Source organism: Pseudopodoces humilis, chromosome 13 (assembly GCF_049639895.1).
Source record: "Pseudopodoces humilis isolate 2021_Gansu_Grassland_sample_001 chromosome 13, ASM4963989v1, whole genome shotgun sequence".
NCBI classification, from domain to species: Eukaryota; Metazoa; Chordata; class Aves; order Passeriformes; family Paridae; genus Pseudopodoces; species Pseudopodoces humilis.
In genome coordinates, this window is record NC_142212.1 from 3,968,422 (window position 1) to 3,991,257 (window position 22,836).

General features: G+C 40.7%; 1 protein-coding gene across 2 annotated transcripts in view; it reads right to left on the reverse strand.

Annotated features, from left to right (window-relative positions):
- The window catches only part of IPPK (inositol-pentakisphosphate 2-kinase), a 49,705-nt gene that overhangs the window by 5,169 nt on the left and 21,700 nt on the right, over positions 1-22,836 (reverse strand). For both annotated transcript variants that reach the window (XM_088062086.1, XM_005522210.3), the window contains 9 exons: positions 11,375-11,422; positions 7,586-7,681; positions 6,733-6,799; positions 5,073-5,194; positions 4,586-4,675; positions 3,935-3,993; positions 3,491-3,563; positions 2,129-2,408; positions 772-922 (listed from right to left, as the gene is read on the reverse strand). In XM_088062086.1, coding sequence (XP_087918212.1) covers positions 772-922; positions 2,129-2,408; positions 3,491-3,563; positions 3,935-3,993; positions 4,586-4,675; positions 5,073-5,194; positions 6,733-6,799; positions 7,586-7,681; positions 11,375-11,422 — 986 coding nt within the window. The remainder of the gene's footprint in view (positions 1-771; positions 923-2,128; positions 2,409-3,490; positions 3,564-3,934; positions 3,994-4,585; positions 4,676-5,072; positions 5,195-6,732; positions 6,800-7,585; positions 7,682-11,374; positions 11,423-22,836) is intronic.

Here is a 22,836-nt window from a genome sequence, read left to right on the forward strand (position 1 = left end):
CTGTCTAAAGGAGCTCCAGAAGCCTTACTGAAAATACATATATAAGAAATATATAATAATATATTGATATCTATTTTTTATATGTACATTATACTATTTTGTATATAAGAAGTATAATCTGGGGGTGAAGGCATATCTGACAGGGCTCCATTTGCTAATGGAGGGTGTCCTGGGCTCCTTTCCTTCCCCCTTTGAACAGCTGTGCCCCTGCTGAGAAGCTGAACCCTCCCAGGGGTGTTGGTCCCACACAAATCCCCCACAGATCAAAGAACACATTTTCCAGTGCTTTGTTTCCTGTGTAACTGCACAAGCAGCAGCAGCTCCTGAGTGAAGCCAGAGTGCCCTCATGTGAGCACAGGAGAGGAACAGCACGCCAGTGAAGGCTGCTTGGAACAATTATTATTACACCAATAAGCCTTATTTGAGGAAAAACACACAGCAGCTTGCATTCATCACTGCATTATTATCCCTGCAGACATTCCCAGCTCTGCAGGTACTGGGGACAGGAGAAACCACCCATTTCTCTGTACCTTTCTGCAAATACACAACCAGCAGTAGTAAGAGAGTGTTTTCCTCTCTTAGCCTAATGTGATCTTTCCATAATCATTACTTAAAAATTCAGGCCAAAGTGACCAGCATCAGCTGGAGTTCAGTTAGAAATTTGGAATATGCAGTGCCACGAAGGAAGGTTGTACAACATCACAGAGTGCATTCACACCTCCCTGCAGTCCTGGTTCCTCAGGACTGGAAAGCAAAGCCATCAAATCTTACCTCTCCTCAGGAAATTCCTCCAAGTACTGTTCAACTCTACTGTACAAAGGATAGAGTCCTTCAATATCCAGCATGTCAAGCATCTGAGCCTGAAGGGTTTTATAAAGGAGACAACCCCTCGGTAAACCAGAGCTTTCCAATTTATGTTTACCTAGAAGAAAATGCATTTTAAAATAAGGCAGACACAAGTCTTGGCTTCAATTTGCCATTACATGTGCTTGTTTAAAAGTCCAAATACTTTTTGTCCAGTCACAGGTAGGGGGAAACCTCAAAACACTTCAGTTTCCAAACAGAAGTGCAAGGTGCAGGTAACTGATCTGCACATTTAAACAGCTCATCTTGTTCTGCAGAATAAACACCTGGTATTTAACTCTACAATCTACCTAAAAAAAAAAAACCAAACACCAAAGCACACCCACATCTACTACAATCTACTCATTTTGAGTCCACAAGAAAAAATTCTCATCTGAATTTGAAGCTACCACAAATTCACTTTGAACAATATCAACTGCTGACAGAAAGTAATTTAGTATTTCAGCTCTGGGGTCTTTTTTTATACAGTATCAAGAACTGTATTTGTTACAATTTCTCTAAGACAGCTCTTTCTCCAGCACTACAACAAACCACAGGCAGTGAAAAAGGTCTTCCTCAAAAGCAGAGTTAGAAATGTGCTGTTTGTGTAATTAGGATAACTGGCAGCCATCTTGAATAATTAGACCTTTACAGAACTCATGCACTGAGGAATTAACATCATTTACAGTTTTCCAGCTCTCACTTCCCATTCTTTTTCCCTCTAGTATTCAGGCCTCTCTTTACCAGAAGACCAGCTGAAGAAAAGAACATCAGCTGTGCCCTGGTGAGGGCTGACAGGAGGAACAGAGAAAGGCAAAGTACAGGTGGTGTAATAAAGCAACCAAAGCAGCCCAACTTTGTCACATACAACATAAAAATTCCCCACTCCTTTGGAATAACTATCATTGTTATCAGCTCAAACTGCTGTTGTCTTCCATTTTTCCTCTGCCTCCTCCTGAATTTATTTTTACCCCTGTCATTAGATACAGTGCTGTAAGTGCTCACTACAACATCACTTTATATTAACAACAATTATCTGGCAGTTACGCAGCTCAGAGCTTTTTTTAAATGCCACCAGAATTCCCATTTCCATTCTCATATCAGTATTTATAACCAAGAGACAAAGATCTGAAATGTTACATCAGACAAGGCTCTGAGAAACCTGCTCTGGTGGAAATGGCAGGGGGCTGGACTAGGTGGCTTCTAAAGATCCCTTCTAACCCACACCATTGTGGGATTCCATGAACACTAAATTATGGACAGTTTTTACAATATTATCCCTTACCATTTCTTACTAGCTCCTTATTAAAAGCACTTGCTTCACAGTAGCTTCTCCCTTGTGAAATGGGAACTGTCTTCATGTCACCTGCCCTGCAGGTGTCGGTGCTACTCAGTAGCGCCATGGTTATCACGTGGATTAATTCCTTCACAATTGTCCTTGTGCAGTGGGGGCCACTGACCAGCCCGTTGGAAGGGAAAAAGAAAGGTTTTAAGTGACGAGCAAGTTCGTTCCAGTCTGAGACACAGTCCTGGTCATCCTTACAGCCATAAATTAGTTCCCCATTCTGCAACATGGAGAAAAAGAAGTCTTTAGGCACATCAGGAAGTCAACTATTAATGCTGAGCTACTCCAAGCATCAGGTTCAATATTTTAAGCACAGAAAAGTGTTATTACCTTAGCAATCTGCACACAGACACACAACATTCCCAATCTCTTACAATTTACCCTCTTAAGTTTAACCAGAACCTACAGGTAACAACCTCCAAATGAGAACCAAAGCCACTGTTTAAATCAAATGCTACTTTCCCAACTTAATGACTTGTAAGGAATCAGAACAATACAGGTGAATGATACTTGGCACATTTTCCTATCACTTCTTTCTGAACAATGTCGGGAGTGAAAAAGCAGTGTGTGAAACACCCTTTTTTACCAGCCCAGACTGGCAAAGGGAAGGTTGCGAAAGGGGACAGAAAAGGTGTGATAGCTGTACTAGTACAAAAAGAGGGCAGCTCATAGAGGTTTAAATAATTCAAATAGTTGATTTAATATTGGAAATAAACTGAAAGAATCTTGTTTCCTAGAATTAATCTGAATATCTCCAAATATCATCAGTCTGCTTCATTTTTTTCCTACATGAATGCCATGGAATGCCACTTTTTCCTTCGCCATTGAGGCCTGCTGTGCCTTGGGCCTGTATCAGTGTCTTAACAGGAATTTAAAACAAAGTATTTGCAGCAACGTGCCAAGTTCTCAATTTTCTTATTCCTGAAGCAGCACAAAGTTTTAAAACTTTGGTCACCTCATGAGTCCTTTTCTTCCTCAGTGATTCTTTCCCACAAATCCATTCCACAGGGAACAGTCACCAGCCCAAGGCTGCCAGAGCTTCAGGAGCATTTGGAAAATGCTCTCAGCCACAGGCTGGAGTTGTTGGGATGTCCTGTGCAGGGCCAGGAGTTGGGCTTTGACAATCCCCATGGGGCCTTTTAACTCAGGATATTCTGAATATGAATTCTGAGAAATTAATTTTTCTCTGTCCTTACCTAAAACCTAACTAAGAACTTTCCCATTTCCTTTCTTGATGCGGTCCAACAGTGATGGTCTGATTAGGTAAGTTTGAAGGAAGCAAGCAGAGACTTAACTGTTTACCTTAAATATTTTCAAGTTGTTCTGTGCCTCTTGTAGTAAGCTCTTCAAAGCAAAGTGCATTCTTTGTTTATTTCTAGGGAAAGCAAAATAAAACCAAGAATGTTTTATCACAGCCTTCAAATGTTCACACCTGTAAGCACATGCACTGAGCACATTACTCACACTGAGGTCATTACAAAGGCAAAGTGAACTTCAGATCTGAGTTCACAACAGCTCTTGGGTGCAATGCTATGCTGCAAAAGGCAGCTTTGATTGCTGAGATAGTGTAAAGAGAGAGATAGCACTAGATATAATCACTGTAAAGGTCCAGAGAAGCCAGCATTGATCATGCATAATACCTCAGTGAAAGACAAAGTAATCCAAGCAAGAAATCTGTAATGCAGGTTTTTTGTTGGTTTGGGGTTTTTTTGGTGGGGGGGGGGCGGGGTAGCAAAGAATCCTTACCCTGAGAAGAGATCCAATGGGCAATATTTACTGGGTCGCTTCCATTTTCCGTTGGCTACCTGTGGAAAACCCAGAGCACTGCTGTTACCCACAGATGGAACAGCTGCTCTCCCATTTTAACAGCCAGGTGTGTGTGGCAGTGACATCCTGCCTGCAGAGGTCAGGACATTTAAACCACTTTGAACACAAAATTCATGACCACCATGGGTGTTCCCAGTCTTTTTTAACTCAGGTCACTCCAACTGCATTCACAAGGGAGAAAGGTCACATTAAATCCCAGGGAGTCAGTCACACCATTCCAGAGTCATGGCAAACAGAGTCCACGAACTCCGTGCCTGTTACGTGCTGTTTGTTGTAAGTCACAGAATGCACTTGGTGAGCTGATCTGGGAAGGAAGTTCCACACCAGAGTTGACCCAATCATAGCATTCATAGTCCCCAAAGGCTGATATTATATTTGTTTGCTTCCAGCTTCCCACAGAACTTGTTCCATCTCTCACTAAACAAATTCACACCCTGGGACTTAGCTGTGTATCCTCCTACCAGCTTTAGTCATATCAGAGATTTGAGCAAGTTTCAACAGGAAAGCAAGCCTGGAACAGCAAATAAAGCACAGCACAGCCAAAGAAAAGCAGGGTGACTTAATAATTACCTTTAGATGCTGATGCATACAGTAACGACACACCTTGTGCTTTATCTCCTGTGAAACATGGCTGGAAAAAGGAATGAAGCCACACTTTGGCTAAAACAAACAAAAAAAGATCATAAATACAGATGGCTCTCTCTACAGAAATATAAAGGCATACAATATGTAAATCTTTCCAGTTAAAGGAAAAATTTTAAAAATTATAAAAAATTCAGCACTTAAAAGCTGAATCCTTCTCTATTATTTTAAAGAATAAAGACACGGAAAACTGCTGTGGCCTACAGAAAAGCCTAGTAATACCCGGGAGTTTCCCAAGTTTCAAAGACTGGGAATTGGACGAGGGAGGGGGCTGTTTCCTCCTGTGGGTCACAGTGAAAGCAGTGAGCTCTGCCTTCCCCCACTCCTGCATTCCTTGGGAGCTGCTGGGGCCAGTGTGTAGTTTAAGAATGCCAACAACTCCCTTTCTCCCCTGAGGCTCTGCCCCCCTGCACACCTTGATCTCTATGCAGAGGATGGGCCGGTGCTCGGCGAAGCGGAAAGTCTGCAGCCGCGTCAGGTTGGGAAGGCACATCGCGTAACCGCTCAGCGTGTCCATGTCCTTGTCACAGCGACACTCTGGGACAGCAGGGGACAAACAACACCAACAGGAAAATCAGCTCTAGGCTATTTGTTTGCTCTGGAGCCGTCTCGTTCACCAGGTGGGCCGTGGGAACAAGCATGGAAGGACAGGAGATGCGGTTTATCATCTTTAGCCAATTATGCACTTGCACAGAGTTGCCCTCCCCATTATCAATGCCTGGTTTCAGTTTCCTCAAAACTGTCCCAGACACACAGACTGTCCCAAGAGCTGATGTTAATGGCCAGCTCACAGCTGACCCCAAGAAAGGTGAGGCTTTAAACAGCAAGGGAATGAATTGGCCAACAATAGGTAAAGTGACTCACTAATGTATTTGTTCAAAGATGTGATCTCCCCTTTGCCTACTACACATGACCTACCATCCCTCAGCTGAGTCAAAAGGATCTGAAAACCACCAGGAGCAGCATAAACCTAAGAGGCATTCTGAATAAAATCGTTTGAATAACCTCTCTCCACGTGCATCCTTTGGGGCACAGGAAGGTCTGTGAGATTGTAGTTCAGACTTAACAAGAGCACACACCTCCAGATTTTCAAGTACCTGTTACTAAACAGACACACAAAACACACGTTTCTGTTACGGTTTTCACTGCTAAGAAAAATGCCCACTCTGAAAAATATATTGCCATAGAAAAAATAAATCTGAGAAACTAAAGCCTCAGGCACCAGCCTGTCATGCCATACTGCGTCACCAGGATGAGCAAGAAGCCTTCTGTCTCCAACAAAATGTTGAGGTTAGTTTTCTTTTTCTAAATTTAAGCAAAAGTACATCCTTCACACCTTCACAGATGAAAGCCACTTGCCAAATCAGAAAGGCACAGAAATCTGAAGTATTAGAGAAGTTCCTTTGCATGTTACACAGGCTTATTGTGAAGGGTAACACTAAAAAGAATCCCTGTTAAAAATGGACAGTGAGATTCACTGTTGTGAAGCACCTGGACACTTCCCCACAACCACATTTCTATCCCCAACAGCTGTGGGCACACCAAGTTTAACTTTGAGAAATAAAACTAAATTCTATCATTCACTTCCACCAGAGTATCACTGATTTTCTAACTTTTATTAGACACTACTAACTTTCCTCACTGGATCCTGGCACTGTGGAACTGCTTCTCAAAAAGGTGAGGAAAAAACAACAACGGAGTGTCCCATGCTCGCTATATGTAAATTAACTCTTTTTTTCCTGGATCAAAGGCATCAAAGCACTTGACTACAGTATTTTGATTTAACACTATTTATCTGCAAGGAGTTTTGCTAAAGCAGGAGTTTCTGGCCATTCTCAGGAATGGGAACATAAGACAACACAAGGGGCAATCTCTTTGCCTATTTTAGAGCTATCACTTTAAATTCAAGAACACAACCCATTTTTTCCCACAACAAATTTTCAACTTATCATTGTCTAAATATTAAAAAAAGTTTCCTTATATTCTGTAGTGTGATTTTTTTTACTTTAGAACAAAGCAAAGTACTTTACAGCTTGAGGAAGCGCCTTTCCAATCACATCCCTGGCCTTACTTACCTGGCCTCTCTGGCTGGATTTTCAAACACAGCTGTCTTACAAAGTCTAAAGGCAGTTGAATAATTTCCTATTGGGGAGGAAAAAAAAAAAAAAGAAAGAAAACATTTAATGCAAAAATTAATACCCAGTTTAGGAGTCTTGAAATGGAACAGCAAAGTTCAGTGGGTTACACATAGTACACTGAAGTATGCAGTCAGCAGCTTCTCCCTCTGATTCACTGTCTGTGAACACCTGTACCTGCAATCACATGCAACACCTGGTCCTCTATAAAAACCTACTTTCTACTACTTTCAACAAACGTGTGACAAAGAGCATTTTCAGTGCAAATTTAATGTGTGCGAAGGAACCTGCATCATTTTGTTCTTCCCACACATGAAAAAGTCCCATGTCTCACATTTCACCCTTCCAAGGCAGAACTGTATAACTCAAGTTCCAGGTGAAGCTGTAACTTTTTCACTCATCTGATGTTCAGTGAACAAGACCTGGCTGCCCTAAAGAATAGAGCAAGGGAAAAGGTGACCTCTGACTGCACAGAAACCTCAACAGTTTATATGAACCAGGTTTCTCCCCTTGCTTTGCAGTTAGTCTAAAAATCTCTCACACACATCCCCCTCTTGCCTTAGACTGAGCAAAGAAATGACCACGCTTTTTCATCAGTAGCTTGAAAAAACCAAACCACTGAGTACAATCCAATCACCTCATCAGCACAGAACAGGATCCCTATTTGCATCCAAATGCTTCATGTGTGTATCTTGCAAACCCTGTTAGTTCCTTTCACTGGCACTCAGTGTTCCCCCAAACACTTCAGTGTTTACAATGCCTAAGCCATTTCTTTTAAGAACAAATCACTTACCCCATGGTGAACATAGTTCTCCCCAAAGAACTGCTTCATCACATGTTTTCCGAAGTCTACTATGTTTTGCAGATGATGTAGTATTTCCTCTGGAGTCTGGAAGACAGAAATATAATAACTGAACTCCAAAATAATGATAGCAACACTCCAGAACACACATACATCCTGGTCCGTGATTTAACAAATAACTTAATTGCTGCACACTGACTGAAATCAAACAGACATCACACATGAAATTTGTTTCCCTAGTGCCACCTCAGGGGCTGGGACAAACAGAAAAATAGTCAGAAAAGATGATTCTTCTTTGGTTTCAGGGGAAAAAGGAGAGAGAAAGGGTGGAAGAAGGGGAGATTGTTCAAGACCTACTCTGACCATTTTTCTTAAAACAGCTCAGAGAACCCCAGCAGTCCAAAGAGGCACCCAACAGCTGCAGTGCCGAAGAGGCTTGGAATATTACAAAATACATAATGGAGATTGGGAAGAGAATGGCTAAAAAGGCTGAGCCATGCTCCAAACCTCAGCATGAACAGATACAGAACTGTCCCAAATCCTACCCCAGACACTGAAAAGTCTTACTCTAATGTGATATTCTGTAATTTCATAAGGAAAGGTCTCCTACAAGACAAGATGCCAAAAGCTAGAAAGGAAGCTCCACGAGTAGTGGAAGCAGGACAGGGACAACTGCACAGTCAGACTTGGACAGACTCCTGCTTGTTGAGGAGGGAGCAAAAGAGCTTTACAGCAACCTTACCCCATTCCCAGCACACTCTGCTTCTCTGCAAGGGATTTTATTGTTACAACAGACAACCTCAAAGCTACTGTCTTTTTACAACACACACACACACAAAACCCAATTAAAACCTCACAAGAAGATTAAGTGGAGGAAAAGAAAGTGTAACACTTGGGTACATACTAGCAAATCAAAGAGGAAAAACAAGAGCAGGAGAAAAGAAAATATAAACAGAGCAAAGTAAGAGGAAATAAAATACTAGGGGACAACACCCAGACACTGGCACAGCCTAGAGAAAGGAGGAAAGACCACATTTAGCACTAATCACAAAAGAGAACAAAGATCCTTCTTTAACTTATACAAATCCTGAATGGTGAGAAGGAACATTACATCATCTGATCAGTAACAGAACTCTCAGCTAATTCCCATTTACAGATGGTTCTGACCTGGTTTGCTGATGTGGACAGCACCCACAGGTTTGTGTTTTGTTTGGTTGGGGTTTCTTAACATATATACCCAGACTCACAGACTGAGAAATAGGCATTTCATAAAAATTTACTGCTGTGACTTTTACTGCATGGAAAGACTCACTGGTTAAGAAGATCAATACAACCATGAAATTATAAATCAAGCTTAAAACATCATTTAAGAAAAGGTATATTTGATGTATCTAAATTAAACAAAAAAAACCCCACAAAACAATTAACAGGCTACTTGAACATCACTTTTTAACATCAAAAACCACTAAGATGAAAAGCTTTTGAAGGACCCTCACTACTGCCAGCTCATTCACCAAAACTCAGATAGGCTTTATCAATAACTTCTTTTAAAATTCTTTCATGAAGAAGATCATACACTAAAATAGCAATATGCAATTAAAAGCACTCCATAAGGCCTGACACTTGACTTTCTATTCAAGCAAAGCAAACCCTGCAGTTACATTATTGAGTATTTTCCAATCATAACAATAAGGTTACAATTCACAATAATATCACCTTTTTCAACTACTGGATTGTCTAATCCCAAATTCATAACTAAACAGGTAATTAAAAATACAAAGCAGCATATAGACTTTTTTACCTTTCCCAAAGGAGTTAAGTAGAAGAGACTGAGACCTATTTGTTCACATCTGAATTTCAGTGTGTGTATTACTAGAAAATATTTTTCTTGAACTGCTTCCTTCAGCGTTGTTTACCTTGGATGACCTGTGATGTCAGGCACACAGAACACTTCAGAGCCTAACTCATTTTGCTTAAATCAGGAATACAGATTACTCCTAAAAAAAAAAACATTTTCCCTATTTTTCTGTGTCATTGCTATGTGCAAGTTCATCCCAAAACTCTGACTCTTCGGGATTTTTTACTGATTTGATGATAAAATATTTATTCTGCTCTGCTCCAAGAAAAAATGGCCCTTTAAAAAAATCAATCACCAGAATAAGTAAATATATTCGAATTACAAAACCTTCTATTTAGAGGGAATTGTGTGTCACAAAGTCCACACAGTCCCAATGCAAGGCAAATGCAGAACACTGGAGCCAGCTCTCCTCAAAATGCAAACTGGAAAGTGTATGCCCAGCCTCAGTGCTGTGGTGGGTAACTGAAAAGTCACTTCCTGCCTTTCTTTGTGACTTTCTCATACTTTGGCAATTCGTTAAAAACAATTACTATGCAACGATCTCTTTGAACTTAAAATAAAATTAAAAGGAAAAGGGGCAGGTACTCAGTGTTCTGACTGCAACAAACTGACTTTTTACATAAAGCTGTGGTCCAGTCCTCTCCTGCTATACTAGAAATTGAGATAAGCACTGTTTCCTTTATTGTGATGCACTGACTCGTCACTGTTCTCGTTAACACTAAACATTATTATCTTGGGCTACTACAGAAGCACAAGATACATTTTTCAAATTCTACCAATTTAAGCAGCTCAAAAATCAACTTGAATCACACTTTGGTTTTACCAGACCTTTTTTCAAGTTAAATAGTAGCAGAAAGACCATCAAAAAACTCATACATATACTGTGTTCACTAATTTTGTCTTCCTCTACTTTAGCAACTTAGCTCTTGTCCCTTGTTAAACTGAATGCTTTTCACATTCATCTTCCTGATTTTAACCAATGAAATGCCCTTTCTAGATGTTTACATTCATCCTTGTTTCTTTTTTCCTAAAATTAAGCACACACACCAGTTCTCAGTAGAGCCCCAGTGCTTTTTGTATTTCCCTCATCAGAACAACCTGACACTGCCTCACAAAGCTGTGGTTCAGGAGCTGCTGTAACTCAAGCCATTCCCAGTATCTCTCAGGTAACATATCCTAAAGACTCCTCTCAAGGTTGAGGAAATGAAAGAATTTGAACCTTGTGCTCCCTCTTCTTATTCTTCTTCCTTGGAACACTGTGTTTACGTTCCACCTTTTGTTTTTGATCATTTTTTATCCGTGTTAAAAGAAATCTAAAGTAACTCACTTCAGCTCCTTCTCAAACAGGAAAACCTTATTGTACCATTGAAGAAACTGGGAGATTGTGTCCTGCCACGTTCTTTTTGTAACAGACAGGACACTAAAATCACCCATTGACAAAGGGTACTCTGTGAACATTTCATGTGTTTCTTCAGATTCCATGGCTTTTTAGCTACTGAACAGGTGGTCAACAGCAGACCTTGACCATGACACCCATTCTGTGCAGTTCCTGTTCTGTCCCACCTGGCTAGAGCCAGGAAAACTCCTTTCTTCCTCAGCATCCCTGTGCTCCCATAGATGGATATGGAATATTTACACTGCCACAGCTGCCCTTACAGAAAGCTCTGCCCTCTGACACATGGCAGCCTCACACTCTGCCCCACACAGAGCTCTTGGTATCAGCACTCACATCATCCCAGTTACATAAGACAACCTCAGATTTCCTCCTATTGCCAAACCCCCTGAAACACAGGCACATTTCAAAACACACATTTGTTCTTACTCCTGCCAGTCACAGCTCTTTCACAGGTTTCTTGTTTCTCCTCACACTGGCTATTAGTTTACCCAAGGGCATTCAGCAACAGGACACGTTTAAATCTTACCTTATTCTGGTTGGGGGGGGACTTGAGAAATCGAAGCACCACACAGCGCTGGAGGAAAAGAGGAAAGAATAGGCTTTCATTAGCATTTATGAACAGCACAATTGTCTGATTCCCCAATCTACCTCTCTGAGAAATTAAGGAAAAAAAAAAAAACAGAACAGAAAAGTACATTTTAGATGGTTATTTCACTCAACTTGAAATCAAATATGCCAGCTGAAATCAAACACTGTAATGTTTGCTGCCAGCTCTGCCATCAGTTTAACGAGGTGGTCACTCTAGCCACTCTGCATTTCCAGTCACCAAGTGCACCAGGGAAATGCTCCCTTAGCTCACAGCACTGCTCTGAAAATCTGGGAAAGCTCATATGGAACCAAACACACCCCACACCCTGGCATTTGTGCACCAAAGCTCCCCAAAAGAGACACAAGGCCCACTCACAATATCAGCACAGAATTACAAATTATCAAGGAGACACCAGTTACCAGCAACAGCTACACAGCTGAACTTAACACTACATTAAACCCTGCTACTTACAAACTTCTGCAGAGTAAGGAACAAATACAGCAGGTTTCCAAATATTTTACCTCAAAGCCATAGAAAAACTCACTATTTTTTGTAGTTTTTACAATTTTTATCAGTTTTTTAACTATTCAAAAAGCTTGAGACTTTACATATTAAAATCAAAGACTGACATGGTGTTAAGGAACCTGCAGCCTTAAAAGGCAACACACAGCCTTGCCTCTGATCTGCCTGAAGTAAATCAGTAGAATCAGCCTATTCAGGTACAATGGGGATACCAACAACTGGGCACCACAGAAGGTAGAGACAAACAGCTGTTTTCCAGATATCTCCTAGCCAGTCTTACTCCATTTGTGCCTCTCCAAGACACCAAAAAGGATTACATTCCATTTAAACCTGTACCACAGAAGTACACTCAGATTATCTGATAAAGTCAATGGAGACAAAATGTCCCAGTTGCACTTCTGGTTTATGGAATCCAAGCTTTTTCCCTTCCAAATTATTTGCCATTAAAAAACTTCACATTGCATGACAGCACCAGATCTATTCCATATTTCAGAGCTGAAAGCTGTTTCTGCACAGGCTGAGGGAGAGAGCTACAGATATCTTTAATTACTAACATGGAGAGAAAGAGAAAACAAGGAAAACTAATGCCAGTGTGCTATCCAAAACACTAACAAAACTAGGTCCAGGTTCAGACGTTGCCACTGAAACCCAGACAAGACCCCTTCCAGATCTAATGTCTCACGCCACCATAAATCTCATAGTTCACACACATCTGGAAAACACTCTCACATGAAAGGATACTTTGCTGTTAATTTGATTTGTCTTGCAAGATGAGTGTCCCAACAGCAAACAAGATACTGCCAGAGTGGTAATTACAGTCAACTGGATTTGACAAAATTCCTGGTGACACTTCCTCTCTCTCATTACGCCCTACACATAGGTAACAGCCCAGGCCTGACAAGCCTGTAGCTCTGTGTGCAGTGTGTTATTCTTACAGTGTTTCAGCCATTTGGATCTCCTGCTTTAATTATTCATAAGTGGATCAGTGATGGAGTGATCTGATTATCACTTCTAATCCATTCAGAAACATGATTCTGTAATCTTTCAAGGCTAGTGTAGATCTTTATCTTTTAATCAGTTCCCAGACAAGATTCCAACCAGTACTCTGGAAAACCTGATATGCTCTCATAGGAATCAGGACAGTATTTGTTCATCAGCAAGTCATTTCTATTTGTCAAAATGACCAAAATTACATATGGAAAAAGAAGAATGTGTTGCTGGTCTAAAGATGTCAAAAGAAAGCACAGCACTGTTCAAACAAAACTTCACAGATGCACTTAAACCAGCCAGCCCACACTACATTTTAGTAAGACTATTTTAAATGATTAGAGGAAATAAAAAACCAAAGCACCAACAAACAAAAACCCACCCCAAACCCAAACCTCAAAAAACCCTCAGAAACACTTTTTTCCTACTTTGAGGCAAGTGTCCAGCTAGATCTATCCCTTTGTGCATTTCAATACCTCCAAAGCACCAAGGTTAACCCATCAGATGTCACAGATGCCTGCTTCAGAACTATCACCACCAAAAATATTGGCCCACATTTTTCATGCTATTGCATTTCTGATTCACTTGGCGGATTCCTTACTTGGAAATACTGTGGGTGGTTGTTGCCATGAGGGTTTTTGTCAGTTATCTTAAGATGCCTTCAATTTTTTTATATTTACAGATTGAACAGCAAATATGTGCCATACTTATCTGCATACACAAGAATGGCCCAAATCCCAAAGAGAACAGATCTCTGAAGAGGTTGCCACTACTCCTTAGCACTTTGAGGATCAGATCAACTAGATCCTAATGCTCCCTAAATCTCCTTCTCCGCAACCAGTGGAAGGGCTTACAGAGGTGCCTAGCACCAGTTCCATCAAGGCTCTGTCACCATCAGAGTATTTTGTTAGCTGGGTAACAGTCCCAGAGAGATAAAAGGATGAAAAAAGCAGGCTGTAAGCAGAAGGGGAAAAGAAAGAAACAGAGCATGGACGGAGGCAAATGTAACACATAAAACATTAAAAGGCTTCATATCTTTTGATGTCAGATAAGTTAGAAAAATAATGAATTCAAAGAAAGAATTCTCTGCATTTTTTTTTTAATCCCTGAATATGTACAGTCTCCATTTAGTGACAAAAGACTAAAAATAACCAACCCATCAGAACATCACACACGACTGTCTTACTCTCAAATAAGGAATTTAAGGACAACTCTCACATGAGAGCGAAGCAGCTTGATGGCAGATAACAATGTTCTTAGTGGCTCCAGGACCATACTAGGGCTACAACAACAACCATTTCCAATTGTTATGGAAAACTGAAAACAAACACTAGCAACAAGGATACCCAAACTTGCATCTTTGAAAACACATCCACAAGCGCTGGGCCGGAGATGATGTAACCAGAAGTGTTCCAGAGGAGCTCAATCCCAAGCCACGGCTTTGGAGTCTGCAGCCTGCAGTTTACAGCCCCACCAAGAAAGGCAAACACTTCTTTAGCACCCCATCACCGAACAATTGTTCGGGTTAGAGCAGAACAAAGTTAAGGATTGCCAATAAGGAGAGAAGGAGCTGTGGGAGGAGCTGTGAAAATACTCAAAATGGACAGCATCACAGAACCAGCGGGATGTGTACACACACACAGCTCTTGTCCTCGTGTGTCCTGGGAAAAAAACAGTGTCCCGGACTTGGTCCCCAAAAGCTTACCTGTAAGAATTTTTCTTCTCCTGAGCAGTTACTACAGCTATTATATTAATCTTACTCAATTAAATCCAAAAAATAAAGTAATCCTTGGTAGCTCGGCCAAAATATGACTGGCATCAATCCAGGTACTTTGGATTAGGCAGTAGCATTATGAAACCAGGATAAAAGCTTACATTTGTTTCTTTTCAGCTTGGTGTTTGATATTGACCTTATTCTATGACCTCACTGTCATAAAATGCAGGCCTCCTGAACTGGAGAGTTTTTAGAAGTTAAACACAACTGGGGCAAATCTATAATCTTGATATTTCCCTTCAGGGAACAACTTCATTTGCATCACAGATTTTTTCAGGTCTCTTGCTACATTAGTAACAAAAAACTAGATAAGAGTTGGTAGCAGTGAAAGAAATAGGAAAAATTAAAATTAGCTCAACTACTGGTAAAATTGCTTATATATACAGAAAGATGTGTGTTTTCCCTCTGCTCACACACACGTTTAAAATAAGTTTCAGTACAAAAATACAAAGAATTAGCCTGTCCAAACACAAAGCCTGGGAAACATCAGCTTCTCCTTTTCCAAATAAGCAGGTTCACGTCATTTGTTATTACTCTATTATTATTCTAAGCAGCACACACTAACTGCTTTTGTCTGGAGGCAAAGCACTACTCTGACATCTCCTTCCACAACTGGGAAAGATTCTCATCTCGTTGATTCCCAACTTGTGATCACATGTGCAAGATCAACTGGTAGAGAACATGACTCTGAGAAGCAACTTTTTAAATCCCAAAAGGAACTCCACCCCTCTTCCCACACCCACATCATCTCCCTCACTCCACGCCACCTCATAAATTCTGGCATCTAAAAACTCACCAGTATTTTTGCAGGCACTATCTGCAATTTTACATGACAACGTTTGCTTTAAAAGGCACACAATACAGAAACAGAGTAAGAAAACCCGTCTTTCTTTTAAAGTTGTGCATATAAAAGTCACAAGTTTCCAACTATAAACATGGGGTGAAACACTCTCAAAGACTGGTAACAAATCTCCTCTATTCTTACTCTGCTATTTTTTTGCAACTAATTTCACACACCACCACCAACCACTGCCAAAGGAGATGAAGATACAAAGTCAAATACATTTACAGAAAATAGTGTCTGTAAAGGCTCTGAATTTCTTTATAATTCGTTATTTAATTCACTGTTTTGCTGACCCTGAAGAGCTACCAAGAACTTATCAAACACAGCTTTAAGGATGCCAGACCTACCACTGTGATTATTCAGTTCTACCTAATCATTGTGGGTTTACAACAACCTACAGCAATGACTCCTACAGAAAGTACATTCTAATTCTCAGTCCAAGGGAGGGAGACAAACTGAACACAGTGATATGCAAATACTGATTGACAGTTCCAAGGGTACTCAACATGAACTATGGAATTGTTTAGCTGATATTAAGCTATTCCTGCAGTAGCACACCACAGCTACATACAGTATTTATCAACTAAAAAAAATGTTCTGACTTTTTTTATTCCAAATCTACATCCCACGGCCCCTTCAATTCTAATTCTAGTTTGAGGGATTTGAACAGAAAACAATAGTTTTCTATTCAGAAAACGCAATTTCTGGGAAGGAGAAAAATGGACAAAGAAGTGTTATCTTCACATCTCAGAAAAGAGTAACAGGGAGAGTTCCTTCTTCAGAGACATTATAAAACTCAGTGAAAACATGCCCACCACACTGCCCAGGCACTTCAGCCAAAGCTTACCTTCACAATACTCAACACAAGTCATTTTTAAAGGTCTCATCCAGGGTCAGTGTGCTGTGCAATGTGAATGGTTACGAGAGATGGAAACAAACCAAATGCTGGAAAAATTTGCAGCTTTTGAATGAAAGACACTGGTAATATCATACACAACTGTTTTCCAACTCAGTTCTGTTCTACATAAAGTGGATAAGATCACACAAAACAAAGTGAGGAAAGCTACATTTCCTGCCAGTATGGAGGAAGTTTAGCAATTGCTCACATATAGCGCAAAGAAGCATTCAGAAATCAGAACAATACTCTCTTATTTAGCACAGGAGTCCTTGAAGAACAATGGTTTTATTTCTTAACATGAATAAAGGATTTATGGCGTGGCATCTGGCTTGATACCATTCAATATGGCAAACCATTATTTGAAAGCAACCCCCCCATGACACTTGTTTTCTTTAGCACAGAGCTCACAGCTTGCACCAGACTTCAGGTGCTCATTCCAACTCTTTCCTTTTTTTCTGCTTGGTTATGATCTTGATTCCCGTGAGAGTCAAGCACTACCTCAGGTTTCACTTTATAGCTAAGCTTCTATAACCTTGCAATACACAGATGGTACCAATTCCAAGAGATTTTAATGATTGCACTCTGCAAGAGTGAGAAGGAAATGTCTGCCCTTCAGCCAAATCAGCGTACCTGAAATGATATCAATTGATACACCCACTGGTATGAGGTGGAAACACATACCAGAGAGAGAACAAAATGAATAAACCTGTTGATGCCTGGCCCTCAGTGTGCATTAGCACTGTCTGGGTAGCACAGCACACGGCCCTGATGTCCTCACCATGAAACACAACCATGAAAAATGGTCCTTAATATTTAAAAACATATCATATACCTCATCCATCTGTCAAACAGGTGAGTTGGACCAATCAGAACATAAAAACACGTCCTAAGCTTCCTCCCTTTAAGCTGCCCTAAAGCCCCCTCTTATCAGCAACACCCACTTCCCAGCATTTAGCTGCCAAGTCATCTGATGTTATGGTGTTCCAGGAAATTATTAATGGGAGGGAGGAAATAAAGACTCAAAACAGTAAGAGGGATTAGAATGAAGTTAAATAATTAAATGGACAGTTAGAACAAGTGAATAATTCTCAGCATCCAGAACAACTCAGCCAGAAGGCACCTAAGCAAGCCTTGTGCTCATGTAGAATCCAGTGACTCTGTTGCTTCCCATGTAAAAGCAGGTCAGGGAGGACAGACAGTTCAAGGAGATCAGAACAGCTCCTTGACACTTTATTCCATGTCACAGAGAAATCCTATGACTGAGGCAAAAAGAACAGCCACTGAAAAGCTGAGAGAGGGGAAGAACCAAGAGTGAACAAAGTAGGCTCTTAGACTGAGCACTCCTACACAGCTTTGGGTCAGTCAGGCTGCTTTAGCCAAAACAGCCAACCCACGGCCGCTGTCAGCTGAGGGCAGATACAGGAGCAGCACAGAAAAGGCACACAAACTATCACTGCACGACAAGCACTTGTAACAGACACAAAAGAAATATTTTTAAAATAACAACTTGATCTCAACTGCAAAAGGAACTCATTCAAGTCTGAACTGGCATTGAACCCAACCAGAAAAAAAAAAAAAAAAAAAAGGATCATTTTTAATCAAGGCTAATGATCTCCTGTGCTTGACTGTAAAACTGGGATTTGTTTCACATTTTCACTGGATATAGCCTTCAGCATTCTCAAAAGTCACACCAAAAAAAAAGAAAAAACAGACTCAAAGTAGAGGTTGAATTTCCAAAGAAGGTCATCAAAAGCCAAATCAGTTCCAACACTCATTATTAGCAAAAGATAACACCTCTGAAACTAGTATTCTGCAGGGAGGAGAGAGGTGTTGCTGCAGTTAAATGATCAGTGTCATACGGAATTAGTGTTAGACCACAGAGCTTCTGTCTCCCATCTCTATCCACACACATCCTGTGTCTTCGCATCTGCATGTACAAAACTTAAGGTGCTCCTATAAGAAAAGTTTTATTTGCTGCCTTTCTGCTGTCTCTCCTCTCTACACTGAGCCCTGCTACCCAGTGCCACCTTCCCTTTCACTTCATGCAAGACACTGAACTGCTCTGCATTCAGAGCATCCCTTCAGTGCAGAAACCTGGTAAACACAAGAAAATTTTAACTACAGGTACAATATGGAATTGAAATCCTGATACAGAATTAAAATTCCTTGATGTTGACTCAACCTAATAACATGGGGGAAGTGTGTGTCAATAAAAAGCTTCACAGCTAATTGACAGAACTGGAAGTACTTCCAGTAATTTTTAATTATTTGTTTACAGTAAAAGCTTTGCAGATTGTACTCAAGTAATGGTATCAACAGTAAAAGCTGTACCTGTTTAGCCAAAGAACTAAATACAAGCAATTACAAAACTGTCTTTTTTTCATCCACTGACCATAGATGTGTATCTAAGTATCAATTAGCCAAGGTCAGTGCAAGGAATTATACAGTTTAATTATACAGGTGCCACAAAGGTTCCCAAATTCCAGCTCAAACTGGTGATTGCTCTCTGTTCCTAAAAACTTCATTGCTGTTCATAGCAAGACAGGCATCTTCTTTCTTTCTTTTTCACTGATGACACACCCTGATCACACACTTGGCTTTTTCAACTGGTTTTCATAGCTGCTTCAGTCAAGTAAATAAAATTTTTAAAAAACAAAAGCAATGACAACTAAGAAAGAAGAACTATTACCTTTACTCATCAAGCTGTCTCCCTGTCCTTTTGTCTAAGTAGGCAAAAAGTGTGCAGGTGTGGGGGTTTTGTTAAACAATATTTAGAGTCAGACACTGCTGAGATATGCACACACCCAAAAAAACAAAGCTGGAGAAGCCAGGTCAAAGAAATGCCCTATGAAATTCCAAAAAAAAAAATGCCACACACACACCAAAACCAAACCAACAAAAACCACCCAAACAGAAGAGGCAGAAAACTCTACAAAACCAGACATAGAACTCCTCCCCGCACTACATGATTCCCAAATCCATCAGAAGTAAAGATTAGCACAGGTTTGGAATGTAAATAGAAGAATTGCATCAAGGAGACAAAAATGTTTAAGTTCAAGTCTTACCAAAACTATGCCTTTCCATTAGTCAAAATAAAATTCAACAAATACAATGTTGCATTTTACCTTTTCTAGTAATATCTTTCTGTGAAAGAACCAAGAGACCACAATGTGGCCATATTTAAATCACAGCAATATTCAGAAAAGGCCATTAATAATAAACTACTGTATTTATAACCACAAGTACAGCTTGTGATTCTTTAATACAGGAATCAGCAGCCTGTTCTATATTTCTATGAAATCAAGACATTCATAGATATTAATGAAAAAAACAAAACAATCAGAACACAACTGAACAGAAAACAGAACACAAATGAAAAAAAAAAAAAAACAACTTGCTTTTTAATGAGGGACCTTGGATTTCTCAGGAACAATTTGGAATTTTGGGGGATGTCAATACTTACACAAACTTCAATAGAACAAAATAGATACAGGCAACTCCACACAGTAAAACAACAAAAGAAACAGGCCACACAAGTTTTGGGACTTGTACAAAATGACATCATCAGAAAAAGCACCTTAAGAAGATTCTCTCAACAAGACAGCAATTAATGATCAGCATCATCCCTTTCTGCCAAATAAGACCAGAGGAAAGCTGCAGATAACTAAGTCATTCCTACCAGAAGCTTTCTACTCTTTCAACAACACCCTTCTGTCCAAACATATAATCCTGTGCTCTCCTCAAGTAAGTTTATTACAACAGAACTGAATTTGTCATTATTTTTATAAACAAAACAACCAACCAGCCACAGGAAAACTATTTCATAATGCAAAGGCACTATTAGGAACAATTATCTATTCTGACTGACACAAAGCCCCTTCTCATAGAGTTATTTCAAAATCCCAAACCAAACCCCTCTCCCCCCTATGCAGAAAGTGACTTCCTGCACATGCTTTGCAGCCACCATAACACAGGTGCCAGCAGAAGCAGCTACAGACACAGTGAAAACAGAGACTGCTGCTAAAACATAAGATACCCCTCTCTCCCTGTATCTCTGCTCACTACAGTCCCCTGTGCAGTCAGCACAAGGATTGGGAAGGATGCTTCTAAAGCAGCACTGGGACAGCATCCATCTTTACCACAGGTCTTGAAGGGAAAATAAATATCACAGAGAAGAAACATTATTTGTTTACTACAGGAACCAATTTTGAGAATCTTCTGCAAGCTTGATTACCTGGCTTGACTCCCTCATCCATATGATGCTTCACTTACCTTCTCCATCTCTCCTCCTTTCCCTTTTCCTACTTCTAAGCTCACAGATGCTCTGGAGATGGTTTATGCATTTACTAATTAAGTCCTGTACCAAAGCCCAAAGATATCTGCTGGAGCTGCAAACATTCCAATACATGAAATAGATGAACATTAACAATCCAGGCATCTGAAGCTATAAACCACAGCCTTTTGCAAGCATATGCCAAGGTTGTTCTAGACCATCTGGCTGAATAAAAACCAAGCTGGGGAAAAAAACCCTCCCATTTTCCACTTCTCCATACTCACCCTGAAACACAAGTTTAACATTAAAATGAATTTCAAAATTAGGCTTTTGGTTACCACAATATCCCAAAACACAAGAAGTAAAACAGAGGCCGGGGGAATGGACATACTTCGTGTCATAAAACAACTACTGCAGACTACAAGCACAGGTTTCAACAGCAGAAGGAAATACAAGTTATTATTCCTAGAGTTGCTTATACTACTTCCTACAAACATCTACTGAAGCCTTTTGAAATGAAGTGTTAAGCGTCCCATAAGAGCAAACAACTGATTAAAGCGCAGAACTCCAAAGGAGGATTTCCAGCTCACTGCTGAAAAGTTAAGGACCTGTGCTGCAGAACGACACAACAGCTTACCAGGAGATAACTGTTCTGCAGCAGTTCCTTTGAACCCTCTCTACTGCTCATGAGAAGGGAGGAGGAGGGAAAGCACTGATTAGCTCTCTTTTTAAATTTTAAGCCAAATTTGAAGCAGAAGGAGCAACTCTCCACTGAAAACTCCGGGAAAAAGAAGCTTTCTAAACCACCCAGGTGGCTGTGATGGTGCTTGGTTGGGGGTTTCTAGAGCTGTAGCTGTCCTGCAGCACAAGTATCTCACTAACACCTCAGAGTTACCAGCTGTATTTCACACTAGAATCATGAGGTAGGAAAGCTGTCTGATCATTCTAACACTTCAGCAGACTGCAAGACTCCACAAAGGCCTTTCGACCACAATTCAGTTTCAATTTGGACTAATTCATTCACAGCTTCAATAAAAACCAAAAAGAAAAGCTTGATCACCAGAGAAATTTGTGCCATAGTTCTGTACATCTTCTGGAACTTTAGATTCTCCAGAACTGAAACTTTAAAAATTCATTAAAGCAGAAGTTTGAGTGCTCATCAAGCAAGCAAGCACAGATCTCTGGTGATAACAATGGGAATTGGAAATGCTTGGCAGACATTCCATCTTTATTCATTAGACCACTGTCTAAATGCTGCCAAACTAATTAAAGTAACTCTATAAAACTACCACTGTAAGAAGAGATGTGTTGAGTAGCCCATGCTGTGCCTCAGGATCTTTATCCTGCACTGGAGGGATAAGGAACAGCAACGCACTTGCAGTGATTTGAGCACACGGCAAGACTCCTGTCACTGCTGCATCCTGCAGGATTAACAACCAGCAAGAGGAAAAAGCACAGCAAGCACTGACAGCACTTTCATGGAGACAACAGAGCACTTTCCATAGGATGCCAGCATCCCACTGCCAGACAAAGCTTTGTCTGGACGCACTGGAAAAGCGGCTGCGTGTCGCCTGCATCCAGGGCTTATCAGCTCACTGCCAGCAGAGCTGTTTGTTGGGCATGTGACTTTTCCATGACCAACTTTTTAATTTGGTACTGTACTGGGTTAACAATGCGTTACATTCATGTCTTAAAGGGCAACCTGGGAATGGAGCAACCCCGGGAAATAAGCAAAGCCTTAAACACAGGAGAGCTCCTTGTGATGACATGGGCCTTATAGCCCCTACTGTCCATCCCTGACCCAGCCACAGCCCTCACAGGCAGGAACAGGAGTGTCCAGCCAGGCTGCCCACCCCAGCCCACACACCCTGTGTGCTGGAGACATGACCTTGCACAGGGCTGTTATCAGTGCTCCAAGGAGTGGTGCAGAGAGCAGGAGCTCAAACACAATACCCCAGACCTCATTTTGTGAGAGGCAAAGCAGCTCATGCCCTCTTCTCCAGAAGGATAGGGATTCACTTTTTTGTTGAAGTTTAAAAAACAAAACTTCTCAAATTTCCCAAAAGCAAGGAAGAGAGGCTTGGAGAGTTAGGGACCAGCT